Raw genomic sequence first — 27885 nt, 5'->3', positions numbered from 1 at the left:
TTTCTTATATAAGTTCCTTAAAGAGAGTCCTTCCTTGATAAGTTACATCTTCTATTTGTAGGAACAGATATAATAAGAAAGTATATTATAACTTTTTTTTGCTTAGGACTTAAAACAGGTTAAAATGTACTTACCTAAAAATGCCCAGCTCTTTCCATGTAAATGGTGTCTGGTGTTTTCCTGGCATGTTACCTTTTGGCTCATCTGATGAAAGGGATGCTTGTTTTGTTTGATTTTTCTAGCCGTTTATCTCTTGATCCAAGAAAAACTTTTAAATAAGGAGCATTACCTAAGTAGGGAGCATATTTGAATAGCAGAAAACAGGTCAAAACAAAGCAAAAAGGTGGTCACAAAGAAAGAATGATATAGGAAAACTGGGGAGAAATTTATATGGCAGATTATGAAACAGTCATCCCGCATTTCTCAGTGGCACACATCTGATTAATGGCAGAGCCATGCCTAGAACTAAGGCCTCTGATTGTCTTCCCAGTCTTTTCTTCACCAGCACTGGCTAGAGGAAGAGTGATCTATAGTACTTGGGGGGAGTCAGGGCCAGAAGCCACTGGCTTACTCACTAATGGCCCATAGTCGTTAGTTACATCATTGTTAGAGTCTGTGAGGAAGACAGAGTTATCTTAACATTTAAAAATTGAGAACTAGAGGGGCACCTGGGTGGCTCAGTTGGTTAGGTGTCCGACTTTGGCTCAGGTCATGACCTCAAGGTTTGTGAGTTCAAGGCCCGCGTTGGGCTCTGCTGACCGCTCAGAGCCTGGAGCCTGCTTTGGATTCTGTGTCTTCCCCTCTCTCTTCCCCTCCCTGACTTGTGCTGTGTCTTTCTCTCTCTCTCAAAAATAAATAAACATTTAAAAAATTTAAAAATTGAGAACTGGAGAGAGTTTATTACTATGTTAGAAAAAAGGCCACAATTGTAGCTTTGGCAATACCACTTCCCTTGGTAGTAGACACTGGACTAAGGCCCTGAGATTTTCCAGAATCTTAAGATATTTTATTTTTTTAAACACCTTTTTAACATTTACTTATTTTTGAGAGACAGAGACAGAGCACGAGTGAAAGAGGGGTAGAGAAAGAGGGAGACCCAGAATCCAAAGCAGCCTCCAGGCTCTAAGATGTCAACCCAAAGCCTGATGCGTGACTCGAATCCATGAACCACGAGATCATGACCTGAGCCCAAATCGGATGCTCAACTGACTGAGCCACCCAGGCGCCCACAGAACCTTAGGATATTTTAAATCTGTGTGACCTGGTTGTTTCCCCTAAACATACTTCTCTTTTTCTTTTCTCTATAAATGAACATTCTATATTTTACTGCAAAAAACAATTGCCCAAAGAACAGATGATCAGGATCTAGCTCAACAGCACTGTATATGAAAAGACATAGGTTTGGAGGCATTGTTGCTATAAGCTTGGTACCAGTTAATAGTGTTTTGTGACTGGGGCACCTAGATGACTCCATCAGTTAAGCATCTGACTCTTGATTTCAGCTCAGGTCATGATCTCACAGTTCATGGAATTGAGCCCCACGTCACACTCCTCACTGACAGCAAGGAGCCTATATGAGATTCTATCTCTCCTTCTCTCTGCCTCTCCCCTGCTTTCTCTCTCTCTCTCTCAAATAAATAAACTTAAAAAAATAGTGTTTTGTGGCTATTGAACAAAATCTATGAGATCTTGGACTGTATTAATGGAAATAGTGTCTATAGTAAGAGGGGTGATGGCCCTCTTTATACTGGTAAAATCTAAGTCATATGCTGTTTAAAAAAAAAAGTTTATTTATTTTGAGCCAAAGAGAGAGCATGCACGCTCAAGTGGGGGAGGGGCAGAGAGAGGGAGACAGAGAATCCCAAGCAAGCCCCACACTGTGAGTGAGGAGGCTGACATGGGGCTCAGTCTCATGAACTGTGAGATCTTAACCTGAGCCAAAAAAGGGTCAGATACTTAACTGACTAAGCCACCCAGGTGCCCCTAAGTCAGCATGTTCTAATTTAACTCCAGTGGCAACTCTATAGAGAAATGTTGATAAAATTGAATATATTGATGGGAGAGCAATTTGATGAGGTGATTACAAAGCAGGTTGTATAAGGAACAGCTAAAGGTCCTGGGTGTTTAGCAAGAAGGGAACAACTATGTGGGATAGGCTGCCTAGCTAAGTTGAAATACAGGAAGGACCATAAAATGAAAGAAGAATTAAATTTATTTGGCATCACAGAGAACTGATTTGGACCAATGACTGGAAATTGCAAGGAGACAAATTTTGGCCAACCAAAGAAAAGCCATACAGAGGTCTGCCTACAAAGGAGGGATTTGCCTCAAAACATGTCCTGGGTCATTGGAGGTGTTCACAGAAAAACTGAACAACTTGATATGAATCCCATGTGGAGAGAATCCCAGAATTAGATGACCATTACAGTTCTCTTCCAGATTCTGTTATTCCAAAAGTTTCTAGTCCAACCACCCAGCCCAGTTCTAGGCTTGAGGCCTCACATAAGTTAACCTTTGTCTTCTTGCCAGGGTAGAGCATATGGATTTCAGAAGCTCTCTTGCCCTGGCTGTGCAACCTATTAAAATCTTAAGTGCAATAATTCTTTAAAAAGTAATAAAGACAATCATTTTGAAACATTTTAGGCCAAGTCAGACTAAAAAACATTTGGATCATAGTGAAAGTTTCCTGCAATGGTAAACATTGAACACTGTTTTGCAGTAGTGCTGCTGGGCCCCAGCTCCTCGCTGACAGTGTGGAACCTGCTTGAGATTCTCCACACTCTACCCCTCTCCCCTGCTCGTGTTCTTTCTCTAAAATAAAATGAATAAAACAGTGTCTTCCTAAGTCACCCACAGCATAATAGGGCAGACACACATGGAAACAGGTGATTTCAACATAATATATAATATTAGGAATAATATAATCATTCCTAAAAGAGAAGTGAGCATAGGGTAATATGGAAGTCTTGGGTTGGAGCCACTTAGTTCAACCTGGGTATTTTGGACTGGCCTCCTACAGGAAATGTAGTTAAAGTTGTAGAATGTGATTCAGCTCCCTTGCTTAGCATAGAAGTGTTGTGTACCAGCTGTGGTGACCCCTTGAGGTTATTTTAACTAATAAAAAGCACTGAAAACTTGTCTTTAAGGAATACATTTCAAAACGATAACAAATGTTTTTTTTTATTCCATGTCTTTAGAAAATATACTATTTACTATAGTAGTTACTTCACCATCTACACATACTGGACAAATTGTGATGTTTTTCTCTATTAAAGGAGCAGCACTGCTATTACAGAACTCTTATCAGTTAGGGCGCTAGATCTTCCCAGATATTTGCCTTTTGCTCTTAAAGGGCACATGTAGAAAGATATGATATCTACACACACACACACACACATACATATTTATGGCATCTATATATGTGTGTGTATGCTGTATATATGTACTGTTCTTTGTAAATTCTGCTTAGTCCTTATAGGCAGATTGCTAAAAGAGCAAAGATCCAAAAGCATGATGGCTGAGGCTTCTCATAAGGCTTCTTATGGTTTATGCCTTTGAAGACCATAGAGTTTCTTCTGAGACAATTGTTTCATGGACAGTCTAGTAGATGTGTGGGATCCTTCAGAGATTACCTTTGACTTGCTGCAGGAATTACTGAAGCGGGTGTGTGGGGATGTCCTCTCCACCTGTGTGCAGTCTCTGTCCAACATAGTTCTGAAGGAAAGTGGCCCTGGGGATGTGGATGAAGACCTGTTCGTAAGTAATTACTTTTCTTAACTATTGTTTTCCTTTCTATCAGCTGGGATTTTCTAAAGATGACTTTCTAATGTGTATTTTTAATACTATTAGCAAGAAAAGGATTTTTCTAGCCTAGAGCTTACTCTTCTAAAAAGAAGAATTTCTGTGTTGGTGACCGACCTATTCATTTTTCTCTCATGTTCTTATTATCTTGGGGAAAACTTGATGGGATATACTTCATCCAGTTAGAGCCTGTGAGGTGCCTGATCCATTAGGGAAAACACAGGGCATATTATGAAATAATAGGGCAAGAAAAGAATAAAGTGAGGGTGCTCCTTGTTCTTTTGGTTTGTTTGTTCAATATGTTTTTAAATTCTAATGTGTCTGCTAAGCTGTTTGAATATCAGATTGTAGAACTAGGGAATCATGTGGAGCCGTTCTGAACCATGCCTATAATACAGTAAAATATTTGACAACTAAAAACACAAATAACATTGGAGCAGCAAGATTGGGTGACATGGCACCCTGCTTTAGAAATTTTGTTGGTGCCAGAGAGTCCTGTGCGCCAGTAAATGTGCAATTTCCCGATTCACGTAACTGACCGTCCACAAAACATGTTGCAGTCATTCTTACTCCAACATCTGACACTCAGTAAAGCAAATAACGAGCTGCTTCTTCATGCTCTTCAGTATAAGCCATCATTTCACCAGAACTGGCCATTTTCCTCATCTGTTCCTCTCCTCTGTGCTTGCCTGCTTTGCCACCTCACATTTGTACCTTGAGACCAAAGACTATGTTGAGATTTGTGACAAGAGACCGGTTGTGCTGAGGCATTAATGTGAACACTTCAGTAATAAAACTATTATCAGTAGGAATCCACACATTTCAGTGTAGGGGGCTGTGATGTGTAGGATGGCCCCATCCCAAGCTTTCTAGAGGGTCTTGCACCTCTAATTTGAGCAGCTACTGCCCAAACTAAGAAAAATGCTTGTCATGACCAGAGAGTTTTTCCTTCTAAGATTTTTCTTTTCAACTGTTAAATATGTCACCAAAATCTACCTTTCAGTCAAAATATATATGGAGAAGTTTTGCCCTATATAATATTGTTTACTTCACTCTTCTTTAAATATAATGTAAGTATTCCTTTCATCCACTAAGAGATACATGTTCAGGATTTTTTAAATATCATACACTTACTGGCCTGAGGAAGCTAGCACTTACACGTTTTTGATAGGAGTCTAAATAGTAAACCAGTCAGGAACACCCTTTGGAAATATGTTTTAAAATGTAAAACAACTTTATGCCCTTTAAACCCTAGATTACTTCTAAGGAAGTGGAACAGTACTTAAAGGTGCAAAAGTGTTCCTCAGAGGGAATGCAAACAATAGCAAAGGATTAGAAACAATGTAAATGTTCATTAATAATGGAGTAAACTATGATAACATCATAGTTTTTAATGTACTTATGTAGTCATTAAACATATTAACTATATATATTGACATAAAAGGTAGAGTGAATTTTAGCAAGTAATGACTAAGTTTTCACAGTGACTATTTTTATGAAAAAAATGGTTGTTTTAATTTGGGGAACAAAAAAATATTGACATGTCTTTAATCTAGCTAGAGTTAATTTTTCTTTTGCCTTATTATATTGCAAAACCAATTGTTTTTTCAGGTGAAGTACATTTTTACCTTGGGAGATATAGCCCAGCTTTGTCCAGCCAGAGTGGAGAAGCGAGCCTTCCTTCTGATTCAGTCCATCCTCGCTTCTTCTGTTGATGTGGATCATTGTAAGGCACTTGAAATTATCCTCTGCATGTGCTATCTTAAGGCGGACTTGGCCCCTGAGAGAGATACTGTAAATAAGTCCTCTTTTCCTTCCTTGTAGCAGCATCACCTCCAGGTTGCAGTGAAGCCCCAGCGTTTCAGCCACTCTCCCAGGTCAGAGGCTCTGTCATGCCTTCCGTGATCAGAGCACATGCCATCATTACCTTGGGTAAGTGGGAATAATGTGGGGAAAGTATTGTTTGTTCAGTTTAGTTCCATAGGTAGCTTTTTGTCTCAAATAAGCCAGCCTTAGTAAATATGTTACATACACGGAGCTAGTGTTTATTCTAGCTCTTGTGAATTTGGAAGGGAATTCTGATAGCAACCCCCAGCTCAGAGGCATACCAGAGTGCTGATAATGAGAGCCCTCAGTTGGCAGCTACCCTAGATGATCAGACTCAAGGCACTCCCTGGAGGGAGCTTTTGTTTTTTATGTTAATTTATCACAATTATACCTGTCCTGTGGGTTGTTTTTTAATACTCATAATGCAGCACCATAAAGTCTTCATCAAGAGACTACACTAATCAGAATCAGGCGCTACATTGATTTCTGGGAATGAAAAAATAAATTTGCAGTTCAGTTCATAAAAGGAGATAGTTTATCTGATACTTACCAGAACTGGTAGATGAGCTATTAAACATTTCCCCATGGACTCAAATTGTTGTTAATCTTGAAAAGGTGGACCTCTGTGCTATACTTTAATTTTTTTTTAAGTATAACTATGTATTTTATGCTGGATAGGATTTATGAAATTTTTTGTAATAGCAGTTATTTTTCAAAAATCTAAGAATTGTGAATGAGAGCAAAACATTCCCCAGGTCACAAAAAAATACAAACCAACAAAACTCAACAACAGCCTTCCTTCTCCTAACTGTGAACGAGAAATAAAATGAGGTGGTTATTCTTTCCTGTTTGCCTAGCTCAGATTGCGAATTCATTGCTAAACTTTTTAGCTATTAGATTTTGTTAGTCATTTTGAAGGGAAGTAGATAACTCTCAAATTCAAATGTTGACTTTAAAAAGAGGATAGTTTTACTCCAGTGAAGGAACATCTCTTAGTGTATGTCTCGTGGAACCCTGGAGGGGCCGAGGGGTCCCCCCCCCCCCAGAGCGGGGGGGACATTATTTTTAGGTATTTTGAACCTCCTTATATTTAGTAGTATGGGTTTGTTTTTTATTTTGTTTTGTTTGTGATTATTGACATGATATTTTAACTTTGATCAAGTAAAATCCATAGCAGGATATATCTGGAGAAAATTTAGGCATAGAGTTATTAGAGTCAAGACATCTTCATCTTCTGTGACAGGTAAGTTGTGCTTACAGCATGAGGATCTTGCAAAGAAGAGCATCCCAGCTCTTGTGCGAGAGCTGGAGGTGTGTGATGATGTGGCTGTTCGCAACAATGTTGTCATTGTGATGTGCGACCTTTGTATCCGGTACACCGTCATGGTGGACAAGTACATTCCCAATATCTCCATGTGTCTGAAGGATTCAAATCCATTCATCCGAAAGCAGACACTCATCTTGCTTACCAATCTCTTGCAGGTATGTATGAGAATTGGGCCCGTCATTTTTTTTTCCTTCCACTATTTCTTCTGGTTTCAAGGAATATTTGAGTAGTATAGGAAATGTGCTGCTCTGTAATAGAATCAAAAAATAATCAGCCTGTTCTCTGGTTTAAAATATCATTCTACTGTTCTGTACAGCCTTCTTAAACAGATTGTTACTTCCTAATACTTGTTTTGGGTGTATGTTCAGATATCCCATCAGCCAAAATGAAGTTTCATGTTTGCAAATAAACTCCATGCAAGGATTAGCCTGCTCAGTGGACAGTAGTTCTAGTTCCGATTCTGTCATTCTTGACTTTGAACAAATCAGTGCTTCTCAGACATAACTTCTTCTTTTGTGAAGTGAGGATCATATCTGCCCTGCTGTTTCAGAGTTGCTCTGAGAGTCCAATGAGACATTTTAGTGGGCAAAAGAGCTTCGTGAACTCAGAACTCTCAGTGAACAGAGCATTCAATGTTTTTCTTCCCACTGAGAACCTATGTTTAGCCTATAGTGAGGAAGGAAATATTTGATCTTTAAAAAGAAGGCATTTAACCAAGTTGTATATCTATTCTAGTATGTTCTGTAGGCTTATTTTTTTACGTGGTTGGTTAGGTACCTGACGAAGGCACCATTGGCACTCTCCCTTTTAAAGCCATGTGCTTTGAGTCATTTTCCTAATAGAGTAGATATGATGCTCTTCTACCCACATATCCTTCCACTTCTCTTCGTGATTAACAAATGTATGTGCTTTTAAGATGGTTGGGAAGTGAGTGCTAACAAATTGCGCTAATGTGCCACAGACAGACTGAGTAGCTGACAGGTGTGATGTTAAACAAAAGAAAGTTAACAGTTGGTTTTATAACTGAATGCATTTAAAGTTTGTATATTACAATTCATCCTTAAACATTCCGGTTTCTCTTCATACAGGAAGAATTTGTGAAATGGAAGGGCTCTCTGTTCTTTCGATTTGTTAGCACTCTGATAGATTCACACCCGGACATCGCCAGGTAACTTTCCTCACATGTCAGATAATTGAACGATTTACCAAATTTCTGGTATATATTAGATTTCTTTTCTCTAAAATTGGTTTAGAGTTGAGTTATTTAGGATTTAGTGAGCTTTTGATAGTTGCCAGGAAACTAGCAGATTTTTAAGCTATATAACAAAGCTTTATTTTTTTATGTTTATTTATTTTGAGAGAGAGAGAGAGAGAGGGCATGCACATGCAAGTGGAGGAGGAGCAGAGAGAAAGGGAGAGAGACAATCCCAAGCAGGCTCCATGTTGTCAGCGCAGAGGATGATCTGTGATCCCGAGATCATGACCTGAGCCAAAATCAAGAGTCGGACACTTAAGCAGCTGAGCCACCTAGTGCCCCAACAAAGCTTTATTTTGCACATAAATAAAAAAATAAATAAATTGCTCATCCAGATTGACTATTAAATAATCTCAGAAATTACTACATTTGCTAACATTGTTGATTCTTCCCTAAAGGAGTAATGAACAGCAGTATATGACTTTGTCATAGTAAATTATATGGAATTTTAGCCATTAACTGTTGACTTAACTGTGTTGATTTCTAGGCCAATAAAATGTCAGTTTTGATGGAGTTAAGGCTTTCTTTAAGTGTAGAAATTATAAAGAAGAAATTCTAGGAATTAAGACAATCACACAGTGTAAAATGAGATTATACAAATTACAAGGCTTCCCTATCAATTCCCAAGGAATTGGAAGGGAAGGGAATTGCTTTGTCACTTGTTAATTCCTATCATTCTATAATTTTTTTAAGGATTTATTTTCAAGGGGATGAGAAATGATCCCACAGAATTAGTTAACCTTGATTATGTTGCATGAATAATTCTTTTTAAAGCAAGTCTGCAATTGGAAAATAGAATGTTGAATGCCATGGCAAAAGCTGCCACAGTTGGGAAAAGGTCTTTATAGAGTTCATTAACTATAAATAGCTTATAATAATGGGTCCCTCTGCTTCTAAATATGGTCACCAATGATTTACTCTGAGTTCCATGGAAGAATTTCCGTTCAGTTTTCTTTGGGTATAATTTTCCAAGAAGGAATATTTTACATACTAAACTAGTAGAAGGTTAACATTCCAATTAATGCTATCTAGAATCAGAAATAAAAAGCTAAGACTATTACTTTTTCTTTGTGTATATAATTGAGAGAGAAAGGACCAAAATAGCGATGCATTGCCCTCTCACCTTTACTCTGCTACCATAAGATTGGCTGTCATGGCGTTCTCTATACAATGTGTAGCCCAGAAGCTGGCATAATTAGAAGTGTTGAGAAGGTTTTCACATGATGAGCCTGGGAGGTAAGATTGGTTGTTTAACTTGCACTTTTGGGTTTACTTACTTTTCTCAGCTCCTATGCATGTATGTTAACAAGAGCATTGATCAGTATGTAACATACACAGAACCTGTTGTATAGGCGATCAGAGTATGAATCAGAAAGAAATTAGAAAACCGGATAGGTAATTACACCATAGTAAAATTATCAGTGCCTCTTACAGTATTTTGATACTTCTTTTTTAAGTCTATTTTATCCCTGTATTGTGGGTGTGTTTAAACAGTTGTTCAAATGTGGGTCCTGATTTTCAGCTTTGATAAGCTGATGACTACCTTTGTTAACTATAATTTAAATTAGTCTCTTTCCCTAGTTTTAGGTCAGGCCAGTCTGCTTACATCAAACACATTAGTTTTTCCATATGTATCTACTAATACAGATCTTCCAAAGAGACTAGTGACAGAGCCTGTTGCATTTATTTCTGGCCCAGGAGGATTTCCTGAAGATTCTGGCATGAGCAAATTCGCATGACATTTTTAATTGGTCATACACACCCACAATTTGGAGGCTGCAAAACTGTATTGATGTACTTTCCCCTCCGCCTGCAAGGTGGTGTCCTTGTGGTACAGCATTCACAGATTGAAAGGTTACAGGCTGGTTGTTTTGAGGTTAACTGGGCAAATGCTGCAGAAGTGCAAAAGACGGCCAGAGAGATTCAGGGTAAGAGAATGACTAAGATAACGGCCATTGAGATAGAAAAGGAAGTAAAGACAGAGATTGTTTGGTTTGGAGGAGAGGAAGTGAGTACCTAGAGGGCTTAGTGAAGCTGTGGAACAAGAGGAATGGGGATGAGGTCAGAAAGCTGGAAGGATATGTGTATGTGATCATGAGGTAGATTAGCTGACTTCAGAAGTGGGTGTTCCAGGTGTAGTGACATGTTCTGGATGGGGCTGCAGAGTAGGTTCCCAGAGCATAGACGTAAGGGTCACTAGAGCCGATGTAATCAGAAAAACAGAAAGTTAGGGGTTAAATGAGCCCATCTGTAGACATTGAAGATGCTCTGAGAGATTGTCTTGGTCAATTCAGATAGTTACAACAAAATACCACAGACCTAGTAGCTTATAACAACAAAAATTTCTTTCTCACCTTTTGGAGGCTAGAAGTCTGAGACCAGGGCGCCAGCACGGTTGGGGTCTGGTGAAGGTCCTCCTCCAGATAGCTAGCTTCTGTTTGTATCTTCACATGGTAGAAGGGATGAGAGATCTTTCTGGGGCTTATTTTATAAGGACATTAATCTCATTCACTAACCCCAAAGGCCCAGCATCCTAAGACCATTTCCTTAGGGTCTAGGTTTCCAACATAGGAATGGGGCAGGGGTGGGGGACACAATATTCAGACCATAGCAGTGATGCTGGGATCTGGAATGGAAAAAACTAAAAGTAGGAAGTGGTTACCAAGCAGTTGGGGGGCAAATAGATAGCCAGAGCCTCTGTAGAGAAGGCTCTGTAGAAAAGGTATTATTACATGGACCAGGTGGAGGAAGCCAACCCACCATTCCCTCTTTCCTATACCTTCTTCAAATAGCCTTTTCTTCAGAGCACTTGTGGCAGCATATTTGTATGTATAACATCTCTCTACCTGCTAGAATATAAGCATCCGGGAGGGGCCAAGATTTTGTTTTGTTGACTGCGGTATCCCTAGCACCTAAAAGAGAGCCTGAGACTAAGTGGACCCTCAATGAACATTTCATAAATGAATGAATGAAAATATTATGACAGGGGGGCGGGGGTAGTGGGTGTGGGAATATGGTCCTCCTTCCTCGACTCTGGCATTTGGGAGAAGCAGCAAGTGGCCTTCCCTTAAGAGGACTGTGGGAAATGGTGTCCCCAGAGGAAAGCCAGCCCTGACTTGCGAAGAAGGGAAGTGTGGAGAGGGGAGAGAGCTGACTCCTGGGAAGTACAGTATACACTGTGGAAGCACTCAAGGCCAGGGAAAGGAGCCATGGGAAGTGAGATGAGGAGAAAAGAAACAGAACAGTATAGGGATGTGAGAGAGATGAGGAGGACTGGGTAACAAGGGGGCCTGGATTTGGGGTGTAGCCAAGGAGCACATAGATGTGGGAAATTACTTACCTCAGGTTTCAAAGAGAATTCTGGCATAAGTCGGTCTGAGATAGACCATGTTGTAGGCCAGATCAGGAATAGGAGTCCATGAACAGTGGCCTTTATTGAACAGATAGCTGCTTCAGAATAGCATTTGGCATGGGAAAACATCTGAAAATAGTCAGATTTTTATGTTCCTACTAATACTGAAAGTGGAAGTAAGGCTGTTTGAAATCTGGATTTGGATTCATACTAAGAGAGTAATAATTGTTTTCTACAAGATTATTATGACCCAGATTTAGCTGGTCTTCTATATAATACAATTAATGCTGTGTAAAATGTCTACAGGGTATCCCTGAATTGGTGGTGTGATTACATGCTGTTTCTTTTAATTGTCCTGAGGGATGAGAAGTGGTGGGAAAGGATGCTGAGATCTTAACTTAGTGCGGTGTCTTTGGGGCTGTTGAAGCTTTCCGTTCCAGGTACCTGAAGAGTGCTGCCTTCTGCCACTCTAAAGGAATGCTCCAGGAAGCACTGCTTGGACTGCTCATTTTTTTTAACTTTACAGCTGACAAACAAACAAACAAAAAAATGCAGAATTGTCTCTCTTCCCCAGTTTGTCAAGCTAGTAAGATCTGTGAGTTTGATCCAGTCAGGGATGAAATGTACCCTTTTAAGCCCCAGTAAATGCAGCAGCAGGATTAGTGCTGGATGTTACCCCATTGACTGTGGTTTCTGGCTTCTCATGATGCAGAGCCCTCTCACTCTGCTTCCAGCCCTGAGCATGTGAATCCTTTGCATAATTTGTTACTATTAGATATATCTGTGTAGTTGGTTAAGCCAGTTATTCACTAGGGAGTAGACTGCAGTATCTTGCCCATCAGTTAGTTCCCTCTCCCAGTATGTATTCTTGACCTGAACTCCGAGTAGAGGAATGTTTGACATCAAGTTGAAGCCCGTAAGTTGAAGCTCAGAGCAGCCCTTCTTCTTGCAGAAGAGTTCCTGGATTCTGTTTGATCTTATTGTCATGTGAATGACTTCAAATATGAGGAGAAAACGCAGGTAGTTGTAAGAACTGCTGTGCCATGGAAGGTTAACCGTAATAAGACACTGCAGAAAGTGACATCTTGTTGTTTTGGAGGGAATAGTTTTTGTTTACTTAATGGTGGTCACAAATGGCTCCTAGATCAGTAGGTGCTTCTAGCTGGCCTTAAGTGAAATTCTGCTTGGGAGATTCCCTTTATGATACAGAGTTGTACTTGTTTTGGGTTCAGAATGTCAGGCTGCTCCCTTATTTCCTGGGTGAATGAATAGATAAAGTGCTGCTATTTACAGTGAAATTTTTACCTAGGCTTACTTCAACATCGTTTTTGGAACTACCTTCTTTAAGTTTTAATTGATGGTGTGCTTTGAATACAGAGTGATTTTAATATTAGCCTCAGAAGGATCATTAGGGGAAGGTGAATCTCCTGCAAGTCCTATGCATTCCAAAGCCAAGAATTGTTTTGGGTCATCCTTGTCACTACCACCCACCCTTGAGAGCTGAGTGGTGCCCCTGTGCAGGTTGAAATTGCATTTATCTCTGAAATGAAATTAAGACAGTCGTCTGCACAATCTGAATGGATCAGAGCCAGCCTTGCACCACCCCATACTGTTCCCTGGGCAAACTCTCTCCCCTACTAAACAAACTGTCTGAGGCCTGTAGTTAGATAGCCTGCCTTTGTCCATGTCCATTTGACTTTGGAAACTGTTAGTGTTTTGCTCTTCAGGTGGGTGCGGTGCTGGTGACATCAGTATCTCATGTTGGATGCCTCTCCAAGATTTGGGGGCACAGGAGAAAGGAGAGTGCCCAGGGCTTGCTGATGAGTCCAAAGCTCAGTGAGAGCCCTTCGCTATCTGTGCTGACCCAAACTCTGAGGCTCTTGTAATTAATCCCAATTCTTGAAAAAGTCCCAGTTACTAAAACAGGTTTTGCTCATTATTGTGGGCAACAAACCTCAAAGTGGGGTGGGGAAGCCAAATATTCATTTTTTGGTGGTGGTTTGTTGTTGCATCAGCCATGAGGACCACAGGGTTTTGCTTAAAAGAGCAATTTGGGGGCAGTTGGTTGTTCTCCCATATTTGAAGTGTAGCTGAATAATAACACCTTGTTAGAATTTTGAAAGGAATCCTTGTAGAAAAAGCCTTTATGCTGACCTTGGATTCAAAAAGGAGGCTGTTGAGCAAGGACAGACAAAAGAAGCTAAATTTGTATCTTGCTTTTGATCTGAATGAAGCTGGGTATTGGGATAGATTACATATCCCTTTCTCTTATTCACATCTCAGCATTCTTATGTAATTTTAGATACTGTCTACAAACCGCAAACAGGTCTCTTTCTTCTGTTTCCTCCTTCTTTGCAGTTTTGGGGAGTTTTGCCTGGCTCACCTGTTACTGAAGAGGAATCCTGTCATGTTCTTCCAGCATTTCATTGAGTGTATCTTCCACTTCAATAACTATGAGAAGCATGAGAAGTATAACAAATTCCCCCAGTCAGAGAGGTTAGTGAAGCTCTTGGGAAGGGCTGGGTGAACGGACACGGCCCCGGCATTCCTTGTGGTGGCCTTCCTTCTCTTGGCCAGTGACTCCAGGCAGTTCACAGTAGCATCCTAAAGGAGGTGCCTCTGGGAAGCACTGTCTGTCATCTCCTCTGTGCACTTATGTAAGCCTTGCGTAGACGGCTTTTAGGATGCTGCAGAATGCTGTAGAAAATAATGTCCTTGTACCCTTGCGCACGTGATGTGTGATAAAATTGTCCCATTTTGCTATAGAGAGAAGCGGCTGTTTTCACTGAAGGGGAAGACAAACAAGCAGAAACGAATGAAAATCTACAAGTTTCTTCTGGAGCACTTCACAGATGAACAGCGATTCAATATCACTTCTAAAATCTGCCTTAGTATTTTGGGTAGGCCTGGTGTGTTTGGGATAAAGTATATGTTTCCAAATGAAATACTGTGTGGCTAGTGCAGACCAGCAGCAAATGAGACCCTCGTACTGTGGGAGGACCCCGTTTTTGCTTTCTTTGACATCAGCTGTGCCAATGCAGACCCCCACCTTGAAGCCAAGAGGAGCCCTTCTAGCTCTGTGGGATACATTTCCCCCACCCTGGGGCTGGACTCTTTCTCAGGGGCTGATCTTTTGTGCTCTTTTCCAGCATGCTTTGCTGACGGCATCCTGCCGCTGGACATGGAAGCCAGTGAGTTGCTCTCAGATACATTTGAGGTCCTCAGCTCAAAGGAGATCAAGCTTTTGGCTATGAGATCTAAAGCAGATAAGGACCTGCTTATGGAAGAAGATGACACAGCCTTGGCCAATGCAGTCATGCAGGAAGCTCAGAAGAGGCTCATCTCACAGGTGAGTTTGTTATTCCATAAATGGGCCTGTTTACGCCCATGCTTCTCTGTCCGCCCCCTAACTACTGGTGGTCTACCTCAGATCCAGATTTCATTCTCACCCATGGCCTTAAGATGCACCCCAGTGATGATGTTTCTGCCTCTGTGTTTCTAGCTCCAACTTCTCTCATGGACTGAACACATCCCACTTGCCTGCCTGAATGTGCCACAGACATTTCAGGCTTACTGTGGCAAAACAGAGTTACTCATCTCTTCCTCCTCTTTGTCTCTCTTCCCACAGTCTCTACTGTAGAGAAGGAGAATGTTATCTACCAAGTTGTCCATTAGGGAACCTGAAGTCTGGCATGCCAGGTGCATGCTTCCTTTGGCCAGAGTGTGAAAACTGGGATTAGACTGATTTCAGGGAGTGCTAAATTGCCATAGTCACAAGGCCCCAGTTCTTACACCTGGCCTCAATTACTAGGCTCTATTTCCCACCTGAGCCCTGAAAACTTTGGACCTCAAAGAAATAGATTTTGATGTCATTCAGTGTGTCAGCAGATCCTATATATTTTATCTCACAAACCCATCTCTCTACCCCATTCCAACCAGTTCTGCACACACTTAACCTGGTGCCATTTCTGGCACCCTTTATGTCTCTAGTTTCTTTCTGTTCCAGGCTGTGTACCACTTTGCTGCCACAGCAGTCTTTCTTAAGGACAAATTGGATCATTTTATCTTCCTGGTTAAAAGAGACTTGGAGGGAGATTGGCTGCAAAGGCAGCAGGGAACCTTCAGGGTGATAGATTACAGGTGGTTATGTGGACGATAGTGTTGGTTAGTCACCTCTGTACTGTTGTCAGACTCATCAAAGTGTTCACTTAACATGGGTAAATTTTATCACATCTAAGTTATAGCCCACTAATGCTACCTTTAGTCAGTCGTTTGGTGGCTTCCAATCATCTTCTGAGTAAAATCCCGATTCTTTTTCAAGACACACAGAGCTGTTGGGTGTCCCTCCGCCCTTGCGCCTCCCGTCTCTACGCCCCCCTCCTTGACCATCCCATCCAGGTCACTGTTGGTTCCTTGGGTAGAAAGCGTCGCTTCTGCCGTTGTGTCTTTGTGTGCTGCCCGTCTGTCTGCCTGCAGGGCCTCTCCCTCCCTGTCCTCCTTTCCTGCCACCAAACTCCTACATCTTTTCAAAAGAAGCCTCTGCCTCTCTAGGCATCCCTTGTCTATAAATCCCTCACCATCCTGCCAGCTGTCACACCATGCCACACATCAGAGCACACAGTCTGGTCTAGAAGCAGCTTGAAGGCAAGAATTCTTGGCTTCGTTTCTACATCCCCAGGGGTTAGCTTTGTGTCTGGTACAGAGAAGACATTTGATAACATTTATTGAGTTGAATTCACTTAGACCACTGTTTAAGACTATCCCTATACTTAACCATCTGCTCAGACTCATATTTAAGTGTTTATTTCTCTACCAATTGCCCTTCTATTTCAGGAGCTCTGATAAGACGTTTTTAGAAATAGTGATTTACAAGGAAGGAACCTATACTAGTGAGTATAAATGAGAGGAAAAAGAATACTTGTCAGATTCAAAATGATAAATCTTACCACATATGAGGGCTGTTATAATGATTATTTTTAATTCTAAGAGATTTATTACAAAATATTTGTGGCTAGTGACCATTCATGGTAAAGAATTTGAAGCCTTGGTCAAATCAGGTACTGTATAAATACATAACCCTTTTCTAAATGTGTGCAAAGTTTAGACACACACAAAAAGAGAGAGATACCAAATTGACTCATGTTTGCCGTTCTCAACTATTTGTCATTTCACATCAGGAAAAAAAAATGTCTCTTTTGGGTAGCCAGATTTGAGCTCATTTTCATTCCTCCTGAGTGGAGGAATGGAATGCATCTGAGATGGATTTGTATGGACGTTTGGAGCTTGTTGTCAAGTTATTCAACATTTTTCTAATTCCCGCTTCTTGTTTAGAAAGTAAGAATAGCCTCATCCTCCTTCACAAATCCTTCAGAGTGTTTTGAGGTAATGCTTATAAAGTCTCCAGGACAAAGGTGCTGGGTCCTCTACAATCTCCAGTATCATAATAAAAAAATAAGAAGCTTCTGTAGCACCCTAGATTGGCTGTACAGAAAGAACTAGGTCAAGGAGAAGCCTTTGTCTCAGAACTTTATCCACCTAAAACATGCCTTTGTTTGTGTTACTACAGGTTCAGAAGAAGAATTTCATAGAAAATATTATTCCAATTATCATCTCCCTGAAGACTGTGCTAGAGAGAAATAAGATCCCAGCTTTGCGGGAACTCATGACCTATCTCAGGGTAAAAGATGACCTTGTGCTTTGTGGTTGGGGTGTCTCCCGTCTCCAGCTCAGTAGTCAGAATCTGTAGCAGTTATGATGGTGCAGTTGGTCAGTGAATTTAGGAGCTCAAACTGCTACAAAACCAGCTTCACATTTTTCTAGAACTAGACCAGCCAGACAGCCCTTTGACTGTGGGGGAGAAGAGAGAGAGTTTGACCATAGGTTCCACAGAAGCCAGTTCTTGCCTTTTTCATGCAATTGAGTTTATGAAGGGCTGACCCACTGTACTGAGCATGTGTGTCCTTGATGCCAGTTTTGAGATTTAGTTCTGAAAGCTTTCTCAGCTAGGGTCAAGGTACAAAGGTATCATCTTAGTTCATTCTGGTGAGGGATAAAGTGACTGGGCATCATGTTTAATTTGGGGGTGTTTACCTTTAAGACTTCCTCTGCATCAGGAAATAGCAGTGGGTCTTGGGGAGCACTGATGGGGCTGGGCTGCCATCACCAGTGGAATCCAAAGCCATCAAAGGTTGCAGTCTAAGCACCCAAGATAAGTGGACTTGCCGTGCAGATATAAATGAGGCCCCTGACCTTTCTGGCAAAATTTTTCGATCAGAAATAAATGCAACATTTTTTCCTTTCTCTGTTTACACTATGCTATTTTCTTCCCCCCCAAAAAATGCTAAAAATTTTTTTTGCCAATACTGGCTACCACCAAATTGAATGTAAATTCTTCAAATAATCTCTTTAAAGAAAGTTAAGGTAGGAGAGATAGGATAATTGTGTGGGAAAAAATGACAACTTCCAGTTATTCTTATACTTTTATTGCCCTGTTTTAAAGCTCAGAAAGAAAGGAGTTTAGACCCTCAATAAACTGCTGAAAGGCGTCCGAACAATGAGTCTTTCTCCTGTCTGAGCACATGCCCAGAGAATCGCCACATAGCTGCCTTCCTCCAGCTCCAGCAGCGTAGCACGTGTGCATTGGCAGCCTTCTGTGCAAGCAGCTCTGGCCACTCTTTCGTCTCATTTGGGCAACCCTCTCGGTGGCAGCTGGAAGCATTCATAGAGTTCCTTCCCTTTGTTGGGACTTCCCTTGCAGTTGGGGCTACGATAAAGCTTCTCCCTCTAGCACTGTTAGGTGAAGTGGTTTCTTTCTCTTAGCAAGGAGGTCTGGTCCCTGGAAGCCCCTTTTCAGACCTGAGAATGTTCTTACGTTCATATGATAAAAGGTTTTCTGTCCTATTTTCAAAAGACACAAAGACAGTTGCAGTCCTCTCAGAAAGCTAGTGTGGACAGATAGATGAGCAACTTTTACACTGCGCTGCTTTCTGTAACGTGTTCCAGAGGCCCTGTCTGCACCAGGACGTGCCATGTATTACCTGCCCATATAACCTCTTGCTTCAATTTCTAAGGGGCCTGACACTACAAGACCCTTTAAACTAGATCCTTGACTTAGAGCCAAGCCCAACCACCTAGATATGTCACCATCCCCACCCCAGCCTTCAAGAATGGAAAGGCGGTAGCTTATTGGTGGCAGTTCTGTGCCTCTGTTGTAAGTTCTGCTTTAGGCAAAGATTGTGTGATTCCTTGTCCTTTGTCCTTCATCAGGAACCTGGGAAATTTCCTATTAATTGGCAGATAGGCAGGAAGCTCCGTAAGAGATCAGAACTAATAGTTAATGTCTCATGTTGAGCTCACTGGCTTGTGTGGTAAATACATGCATGGTTGGCATTTCCTGGGAAAACACCATTATGTTACTTAACTTGTTGGTTGATATACTAGAAATAGTTCAGCAACACATGTCTTCCTGTTCGTGTTAATATTTGTCAGGTCAGGTTGGAGAGCTTATTTATTTAAGAAAACTTACTAAAGTGTGCCTCTGGGATCTGTTTTAGGAGGTGATGCAGGATTACCGCGATGAAATCAAGGACTTCTTTGCATTAGACAAGCAGCTGGCGTCGGAGCTCGAGTACGACATGAAGAAGTACAACGAACAGCTAGCCCAGGAGCAGGAGCTGGCGAGACTGGCAGACGTGAGTGGGGCGGCTTACAGGGCCGGCAGGTGCACAGAGAGCAGGTGCGGGGTGGCCCACCTTCACAGTCTTCCCTCTGCCACCAGCTTTCCCAGTGCTTCTCGAAACCCACACACAAGGGGCGCCTGGGTGGCGCAGTCGGTTAAGCGTCCGACTTCAGCCAGGTCACGATCTCGCAGTCCGTGAGTTCGAGCCCCGCGTCAGGCTCTGGGCTGATGGCTCGGAGCCTGGAGCCTGTTTCCGATTCTGTGTCTCCCTCTCTCTCTGCCCCTCCCCCGTTCATGCTCTGTCTCTCTCTGTCCCAAAAATAAATAAAAAACGTTGAAAAAAAAAAAAATTTAAATTAAAAAAAGAAACCCACACACAAGCTGAGGCTGGTGTGAGTGAGACCTTCGGGACTGCTGTGTGTTCCTTTGCCACGTGTGCCATGCAGATCATTCGATCAGGGAGGCTTCCCTTCCCTCATGGCCAGATCACATGAACTTGTCTGGAAAGTCATAGTAATACTTGGGGGAAGTACGTGAATACCCAGAAAGCAAGCTGGTAGTCGAGTTATTTAATCTGATTATAGTGATCACAGCTAACCAGATCCCCCTAGGTGTCTCCATTCACTTATGGTCCTGCTTCCTGTGTGCCCCTGTTTCGGACAGAATGTCACTTGGGGTATTTCTAGGTGAGCTGCTGTTCATTTTCAGACATAGTGTGCTCACTTCTCTGAGAAATCCAGACATATCTGCTGCATTAAAAAATGATTAGGACAAACTAACTTAATCTTTTTTCTCTTTAACACCACATCTGCCACGACTGTTTCTGGAGAGAACGTTCTGTGTGCCCATGGCTGACATGGTTTTAAAATAAATTACTTATGGACTTACTCAGGGCATGTAAAGTTTCTATTTAAAAATAAATAAATAAAAGTGTCAGTAGATAAATAGTCTTTCTTTATCTTCCCTGACAGGTTGCTCCGAGTTTCGAAGGAATGCCAGCTCTGGCTGGCCAAGAAGGTGCTGCTGTGCCCGCTGCTGCAAGCCAGCCCTCAACACCCAGGGCGATTGCTGGCCAGGCACCGCCTCTACCTTCTTCCCTAGAGACAGGGCTGTTGAAGACACTTATGCCCAAAGGCAGGTATGGAGCCGGTGTGTCAGTAACAGGGACCCCTGCCTCACACCACCTTCTCCGTGGCATCTGTATCTTCCCCACTGGGCGTTTTCACCCACACCCTCCAGGCTCCTCGCACTCAAATCTGAAATGGGTGTGGATGAGGGCACAATCAAGAGGCAGAGGGCAGTCACTCCAGTGTTTTCAGCCTCCTCTGCATGCCTGTGGCCTGTTTTCCTCTGCAGGCGCATGTCCCTGAGCACCATCGCAATCCTGAATTCTGTCAAGAAGGCTGTGGAGTCCAACAGCAGTCACCGGAGTCGGAGTACAGGAGGGTTGTCATTCCCTTTGAGTTCTCAAAGCCTGGACAAAATGTGCCATCGTGGTAAGTCCCAAGTCCCAGGGTGGCTCCAGGGGCTGGTAGATGTGTGGGGTTTTGTATCGCAGACACAGTGAACACACAGATGAAAAGACAGAACAGGTCTCCCTTTCTTTGCTTTCAAAATGATTTCTGTTTTCTTATCTTCAAAAAAAATTTTTTTTAATGTTTATTTATTTTTGAGACAGAGACAGAGTGCAAGTAGGGGAGGGGCAGAGAGAGAGGGAGACACAGAGAACCAAAGCACGTTCCAGGCTCTGAGTTGTCAGCACAGAGACTAACACGGGGCTTGAACCCATGAACCGCGAGATCATGACCTGAGCCGAAGTTGGATGCCTAACCTACTGAGCCAACCAGGCGCCCCTCTGTTTTCTTATCTTTAAAACAAACAACTTTGGGGATTTGGGATTCTAGGTAATAAAACAGTGCATATTTATAAGAGATTTGGAAAAGAGTGAAGTGAAAACTCACCTGTAGCAGTAAGGTGTTAATTCTTCCAGTCTTTTTATTCCTCACACACACATGCCTTTGGCCTTATTTATAAAATTGTGATCTTAGGGGCACCTGGGTGGCTCAGTCGGTTAAGCATCTGACTCTTGGTTTTGGCTCAGGTCATGATCTCATGGTTTCATGAGTTCGAGCCCCATGTTGGGCTCTGTGCTGACATTGATGAGCCTGGAGCCTGCTTCAGATTCTGTGTCTCCCTCTCTCTCTGCCCTTCCCCCACTTGCACTGTCTCCATCTCTCTCAATAAACTTAAGAAAAAAAATTTAAGTTATGATCTTAGTGTGCATTTCTGGTTTGTAATCCACTTCTCTGCACATACTGACAACAACAGTGAACATTTTTCCATGAACTTTTCTTTCTATCTTTTCTCCCAGTGGCTTTGTAGTTTTCTATCTTGCGGAAGTACTGGAACCTATTTACTATTACCCTATTCTTGGAAATATAGGTGTTTTTCAATTTTTTGAAGTAAGTAATGTCACAGTGAACATCCTTGTATATATGTAATCTTTAGGATTTAATTCCCAGCACTCAGAGGCCATGAACATTTTTAAAGCCCCAGACTGCCCTCTGTCATTCACTCCACATTGTACATTGGTGGGAGCAAAGGTACACCAGTGTCCCTTTTGCTTCTTAGAAACACTGGTTTTCCAATTTTCCCTCTTCTTTGCCGAGCTTTGTAGACCAAAACTGGTTATGGTTTCATTTTCCTAGTGGAGATGGACATTGTTTCTCAGGTTTATCATTTTTGGTATCTTTCTGAATTACCTCATTAGAAGAACACCTTATTTGGGATAATAACTTCATCAGATATTTTGCTAATATTTTTCCTGATTTGGTTGTTTTGCCCTTTGATATTGTGTTCGGGTGTTTTGGGAGAGATAAAACTTTACTGTTTTATCCTAGCAACTTCCTACAGCTTGGAGCAGGAGTCCAGCGGAGCTGTTGACCATGTAACGAAACGAGCGATCAGCACCCCTGAGAGTAAGTTCTCACGTGAATAAGCCAGCTCCTGCTGAGTATCTCCTGTGGTCACAGTGTGTCTGCTGGAGCTGCAGTAGGACTCCTTCTGTTGTGAGACACATCTTTTACTAGATAAGGGTGCTCCTGATGGTCAACCACATTGTAGTGCATTGTCAGCGTCTCATGATAATTGCAGTAACTCCATAGACTGAGCACTAGCTGAATGTCAAGCGCTCTTCTAAATGCTTTTATACATATGAACTCAGTGCAACTCCCAACCACCTGGTGAGGTTCCTCATTTGACAGACAGGGAAGCTGAGGCACAGCTTCCCTGGACAGTGCCCCTCTTGCATATTCCTGCCGGCCTCAGGCAGCCCTGCTGGGTGGCAGTCACATGTGGGCCCTGGCAGGCGCTGTGTATGTCACGGAGATCAGCTGTGGAGCCAGCCAAGCCTTCGGGTTCAGTGGCCTGTTGAGGACCCACTGCCAGCTATGTGGAGAGCCTGTCTTACCCCGTTGGGTGGTTTTCCTAATCTTGTTATTTCCTTTTATTTCAAAGTAGAAGTGAGAGGACTTTGTCCCACTGCCTTGCTTTATAGTCCGCAGTCTAGTGCAGCATGCAAGGCCCTGCCAGGCGTGTCTCGGTGCCCTTCATGCCTTCTCGCTTGCCACCTCCTCTGTCCTCTGCACATCAGCCCTGGCAGTGGTGTCTGGGTCCTGCACGCACTCCCTCTTTCCTGACAGGAGGGTGTTTACGCGCATGTCCTCACCTTCAGCCTCCCCTTCCCCAGTAGCCACTGCCTCACCCTCCAGCAAAAAGCCTCCTGGACTCTACAGGTGAGATGAGATGCCCCCTGCCGGCGCTCTGACCACCTCAGTAGTGCTCACCTTGCCTCTACATAGAGCAGACCCTTGGACAATGCAGGTTTAAGCTGCACGGGTCCACGTACGTGCAGATTGTTTATAGTGCAGTGCAGTAAACGTATCTTCCATGTGATTCTGTTAACATTTTCTGTTCTCCAGCGTGCCTTATTAGGAGTACAGTATGTGACACGTGTAACATACAAAATATGTGTTAATCCTCTGTTGATGCTCTCAGTAAGGCTTCCCTCTGGTCAACAGTAGGCTATTGGTAGTTAAGTTTTGGGGGAGTCAGAAATTATGCGTGGATTTTCAACTATGGAGAGGGTGGTGGCAGCCCCCCCCACCCACGTTGTTGTTCGGGGACAGCTGCCCTCCTTCATTTGTCCTTATGGTTATACAAGCTGTCCTGTGCAGCTTACTCACTGGGCTGCCACTGTGCCTGCAACATGGTAGGAGTGAGAGAGATGTTAAGTGCCAGGTTGAATGGCGATGGTTTCCTGCCTGCAGTCCCTGTGTCCTACAGCCTCTCTGCCCTGGCATTGCTGCTCTTGGGGCATGACTGCTGGATGAGCACATGTGTTCTTCTCTTTGGTAATGGAGCAGCCCAGGAGCAGGCGTTCAGTCAGTTTGAGTTGATTGAGCACATAATGTGTTCTGGCTACTTGCCTGGAGGGTCTAGGACCTGAGGTGCTGTGATCTAACTAGTTAGTGGGTTACAGAGCTTCCATCCAGGTCCTCCTTTTACAGGAGATGAACGGACCAGCAGAACTCATACCCCACCCGTCCTCTGATGACAACTGAATCAGGACTGCTTTTGTCATTAAAAGCAGTAATTTGGGGGTCCTGTTTATGGAACAGATATAATGTTATATATGTGAAAAATTCAACCTCTTTGAAACAGACAAGTTTTCTGTATATTGTTTGTTCTTGGTTCAGAGGCACTGAGTACTTCTATTTTGGCATTAGGAACCATATGCCCCAGAAATGGGGAGTGCCTCTCGTTTTAGTTCCACTCATCCCCACGAGCCTCTCATTTCAGTGCTTGGTTGGTTTCCTAGCAGCCTGAGCTCCTCAGCAGCAAAGCCTGGCTTGTTGCATTAAATCTGCTTGGATTTGTGTGCATGGAGCCGTCTCAGGTGTCCCCAGGTCGACAGAGCACTTTTTCTTTATCTAGTCTCTTGAATGTAAAATTTCTGGCCATCCTTATTCTTAACCAGGAAGGAATACGTGAGGAGGATCTCCCATTAGTTCTCCTTCCTGGGAATTATTAGATCATGTAAAAACACTCAGTTCTGTCTGTTCTGTGGTTTATAAATACAAATTCTGTTGACAACTCTTAGGTGGGGTTACTCTCAGGAAGTGGCCTCCACTCTACGGAAGCAGGAGGAAAAATGGTGTTCAGCATGAGCAAAGTTGCTTTGCTAAATGGAAATGAGTCATTTTCAGAGCTAGATCTTAAGTGGAAATCTATTCAGGGTTCAGCAAGTCCCTCTTACTGCTGTCACTCGGGCAGCAAAGATGCTCCTGCCTTTGATTCTAAGCGCTCATGATGTATACAGGGAATCTGAGGGCCACCAAACCGCTGCCTATTGCCTGGATGTGCTCAGGTTTCCAAACTGGAAACAGAATGTGCACATAAGGAAAGGGAGTTTGAACCGCAGCACGAGAAGAGGCCTCCCAGAAACAGGAATGAGCACAACTGAGCTGAGTGGCACCATGATGAAAATATAGATCTCTTATCAGTTAACATAGCTTAAGTAGTTCACAGACACATAGCACTGCACATGCACTGGTAGACTTTAAAACAGACTAGAAAGATCTAATTGGTGTTCTAAGAAGGTTACAGTGTAGGGGGAGAAAGCTTATGTCGCAATTGGTTTTGTGGGAGGTACGCAGCCTCTGACAGGATAGCCAACGGCCAGCCAGCTGTTGAGCCTGTGCTGTGTATCCCCGACAAGTGTGATGGTACAGGACACAGAGGAGGGAGCAAGTCCCTGGGAGAGGTGTCACCACCCAGGTCTCAAGTGACTGGCATTGTCAGCAGGATGAGTTCCAGGCAGCAGGGACTGCACGTGCAGACCGGAGCCAGGAAGAGAACAGTGATAATCGGACACGGTGGCCCACAGTGTGGGAATATAGCAAGTGGGTTGGTAAGGGTGGCTTGGGGCTGACTCACACAGAGGTTGTTATGTCCAGCTTACACAGAGGCTAGATTTGAGGCCTCCTCTAGAACACTGAGCCATCAGGATGCATAAGCAGAGCAGCCACCTCACCAGATCTTTAAACTTTAGTGACATAGGGGATAACTGCTAATAAATTACATAATTGTTAGCCTTTCTTCAGCACTGACCTTGTGCCAAGTACTGTGTTAAGAACTTAACATAAATAATCTCATTTCATCCCGACAACCCTGAGGCAGGTACATCTGTATCCCATTTTGGAGATAAAGAAACTTGAGGTTTTTAGAGTAATTTCACACAGCTAGTAAGACCCAGAGCCAGAATTCCGATCAAGTCTGATTCAAGTCTGTTCCCACACTCTGCTCCCTGCCTCCCAGGGGGGGAACTGGAGGAAGGGGAGGCCATGGTGGAGACCACTGTGCTAAGTTGGAGTGGAAGAGGAGATAGGAGGAAGGTGGACGTGACCTGTTACTAGCTTTCCCACCTGGCATTCCCAGCTTGGACAGACCATCAATAGGAAAGAGATTCAGAAGGTGTGCTGAGGAGCAGGGGTAATGAGTTGGCTAAGTGTCTTCAGGGAGTGTAGTGTGGGAGTAGGAAACGCAGGACTCCGGAGGGAGGTCAGAGCTGGGTGAAGTTACTGGTGTGTTGGCAGTAACAGGAGACATGGGGTGGGCGAGGAGCCAGAGGCCGTGAACAGTGGGTACACAGGGGTCAGCAAAGCTGTCTGAGGAGGGAGTGGTCCAAGGAGGAGAGAGCCAGGGGACCACAGATGGGAAGAATATCAGGAAGACGAAGTCTCATCCTGCAAAAAGTCTAATTGAGGCCTTATATGGCCCCTGGATTTAGATTTGACAGCACTTGGGGCCTGATGCAAATAAGAGTAAGACTGTAGCAGAAGCTCCAGGGCTTTGCTCCGGTGACTTTATGTATATTTCCTACTGGCTTTTCATTAATGGTGCTGCTTTTCCCCTTTATCCAGGGACCATCAATGATGTCACATTTGGAGCAGGAGTCAGCTACATAGTCACACCACGGACGCCTTCTTCAATCAAAGGCAAGTTCCCTTCTTGTCAGATATATTAGCTGTTTTTGAGAGTAGGAAATCTGAATTTGTGTCTGACTCCCTTTCAGAGAAAATTGAAACCCAGTGTCAAGGAAATGACATTTTATGTTTATCACTTCCTGATAAACCGTAAGTTTACCAAGAGTTCCTTTTGAGGTAAATGTTTTTGTCAGTGTTTTATCTTTAGTTCCAGAGTAATTGTCTCTTTCCTTTCCCTAGGGCCCCGCAGCCTCAGCAGTGGAACGTGAAGTCCCCAGCCAGAAATAAAGATAACCCGGCCCCCAGCAGGAGGTCACTCCGAAAGACCCCACTGAAAACAGCCAACTGAAACCATGTGTTTGGGAGTGTCTGGGAGGCAAGAGCTCTAAGGACATGGTGTGTCTTGTCTGTGCAGAGTCTGCTCCCCTCACCCCCAGGGAGAGGGCAGCTTTTAGTGTGCGATACCAGAGACGTTCCTGTGATTCCAGCCCATAACTGTTCACCTGTGTGGGCTGACCAACCTTTTACATTTCTCTTTATGAATATATGAAATATGAAAAAAGTTGTAAAATATTAGAGAAATGTCTTAGCTATTTAAAATATTCTAACTTTACTCCATTTGAAAGTATCAAGTTCATTCTGGTAAACTGTATTCTGGTCCTTAAGGAACACAACAGATGAGTTTTCTATTATATAAATCAGGCCTCTGTTATCTGTTTGGAATTCCCTACATAGTTTCCTGTATCTAATGATGAAAGTTTGACTGTAATTATTTTTTTATTCTTATTTATAAATTAGAAGTTTTTAAAGTGTACAGCTTTGTAAAATGGAATAATAAAGGTTAAACAAATACAGCCTTCTATGTTCAAAAGAATATTTCTATTTTTAGCACAGGGTTTTTACTGGTAGTCATTTTAATTTACATGAAATGTTTAATAATAAAACCCTCCCAGCCTGGAGAACTGTGAGAAATAAATGTCTGTTTAAAAAAAAAAAAAAAAAAAAAAAGAATAAAACCCAACTTTCCTTGTAGGGGGAAAAAAAAAGCCTTTGTCAGTAATGTTCAGTTCCTGTCCCTTTGTCTGCCTCCTAACAGCACACATCCTTCTTAGTGTGTGAATGTAGGCCTGCTCGTGAAAGTCCCCCCTTGGGTCCTGACCTGCGTGCACTAATGCTGGCTTGTCTTAAGCTCCACAAAGACTGCTCCCACGAGGGAGAATGGCTTTGGCGTCTTCTTCTGATGCCATTGGGTAACCTTAAAACATGTCCATTCATGTTTTGTCCAAGAGTGACCGGGAAGAAATTCAGTCAGTTCACTTTTTAATCCCAGGACTACAGAAGCAAAAGTGCAGGGTTACTGTGTTGCTATTTTTTTAAATAAATGTGGTAATTGGATCTGAAAGGTAGAATGTCATTGTGCTCTACCCCTCAGCTCTCCCATATATGAACAGTGACACACATGGACGTTGTCATTGGCAGAGGAAATCACAGAGCAGTGTTCTTGAGTAAAGACTTATCTCCAGATCAGGTAGACGGTACTTGATGGCAGTCTCTCTTTAAACCTGGGACTATATACCATCTTAAATGTATTTGCCTAAC

The 27885-nt window shown here is 42.7% G+C and overlaps 1 protein-coding gene across 2 annotated transcripts in view; it reads left to right on the top strand.

The window, feature by feature from the left end:
- Nucleotides 1–27104, top strand: part of NCAPD3 (non-SMC condensin II complex subunit D3) — a 65302-nt gene extending 38198 nt beyond the window's left edge. The window contains exons 21-36 of one of the 2 annotated variants that reach the window (XM_042906095.1): nucleotides 3649–3756; nucleotides 5413–5527; nucleotides 5629–5733; nucleotides 6872–7110; nucleotides 8044–8123; nucleotides 13921–14058; nucleotides 14329–14462; nucleotides 14712–14911; nucleotides 17129–17239; nucleotides 19116–19253; nucleotides 20212–20378; nucleotides 20597–20736; nucleotides 22141–22218; nucleotides 26224–26298; nucleotides 26376–26436; nucleotides 26527–27104. In XM_042906095.1, the coding sequence (XP_042762029.1) occupies nucleotides 3649–3756; nucleotides 5413–5527; nucleotides 5629–5733; nucleotides 6872–7110; nucleotides 8044–8123; nucleotides 13921–14058; nucleotides 14329–14462; nucleotides 14712–14911; nucleotides 17129–17239; nucleotides 19116–19253; nucleotides 20212–20378; nucleotides 20597–20736; nucleotides 22141–22218; nucleotides 26224–26298; nucleotides 26376–26436; nucleotides 26527–26635 (1998 nt within the window). In that variant the 3' untranslated portion in view covers nucleotides 26636–27104. Of the gene's footprint in view, nucleotides 1–3648; nucleotides 3757–5412; nucleotides 5528–5625; nucleotides 5734–6871; nucleotides 7111–8043; nucleotides 8124–13920; nucleotides 14059–14328; nucleotides 14463–14711; nucleotides 14912–17128; nucleotides 17240–19115; nucleotides 19254–20211; nucleotides 20379–20596; nucleotides 20737–22140; nucleotides 22219–26223; nucleotides 26299–26375; nucleotides 26437–26526 lie in introns of both variants that reach the window. The other variant, XM_042906094.1, reaches the window with a different exon arrangement.
- The last annotated feature ends 781 nt before the right edge of the window (nucleotides 27105–27885 follow it).

Source organism: Panthera leo, chromosome D1 (genome assembly GCF_018350215.1).
Source record: "Panthera leo isolate Ple1 chromosome D1, P.leo_Ple1_pat1.1, whole genome shotgun sequence".
NCBI classification, from domain to species: domain Eukaryota; kingdom Metazoa; phylum Chordata; class Mammalia; order Carnivora; family Felidae; genus Panthera; species Panthera leo.
This window is presented reverse-complemented; position numbering and strand designations above follow the sequence as displayed.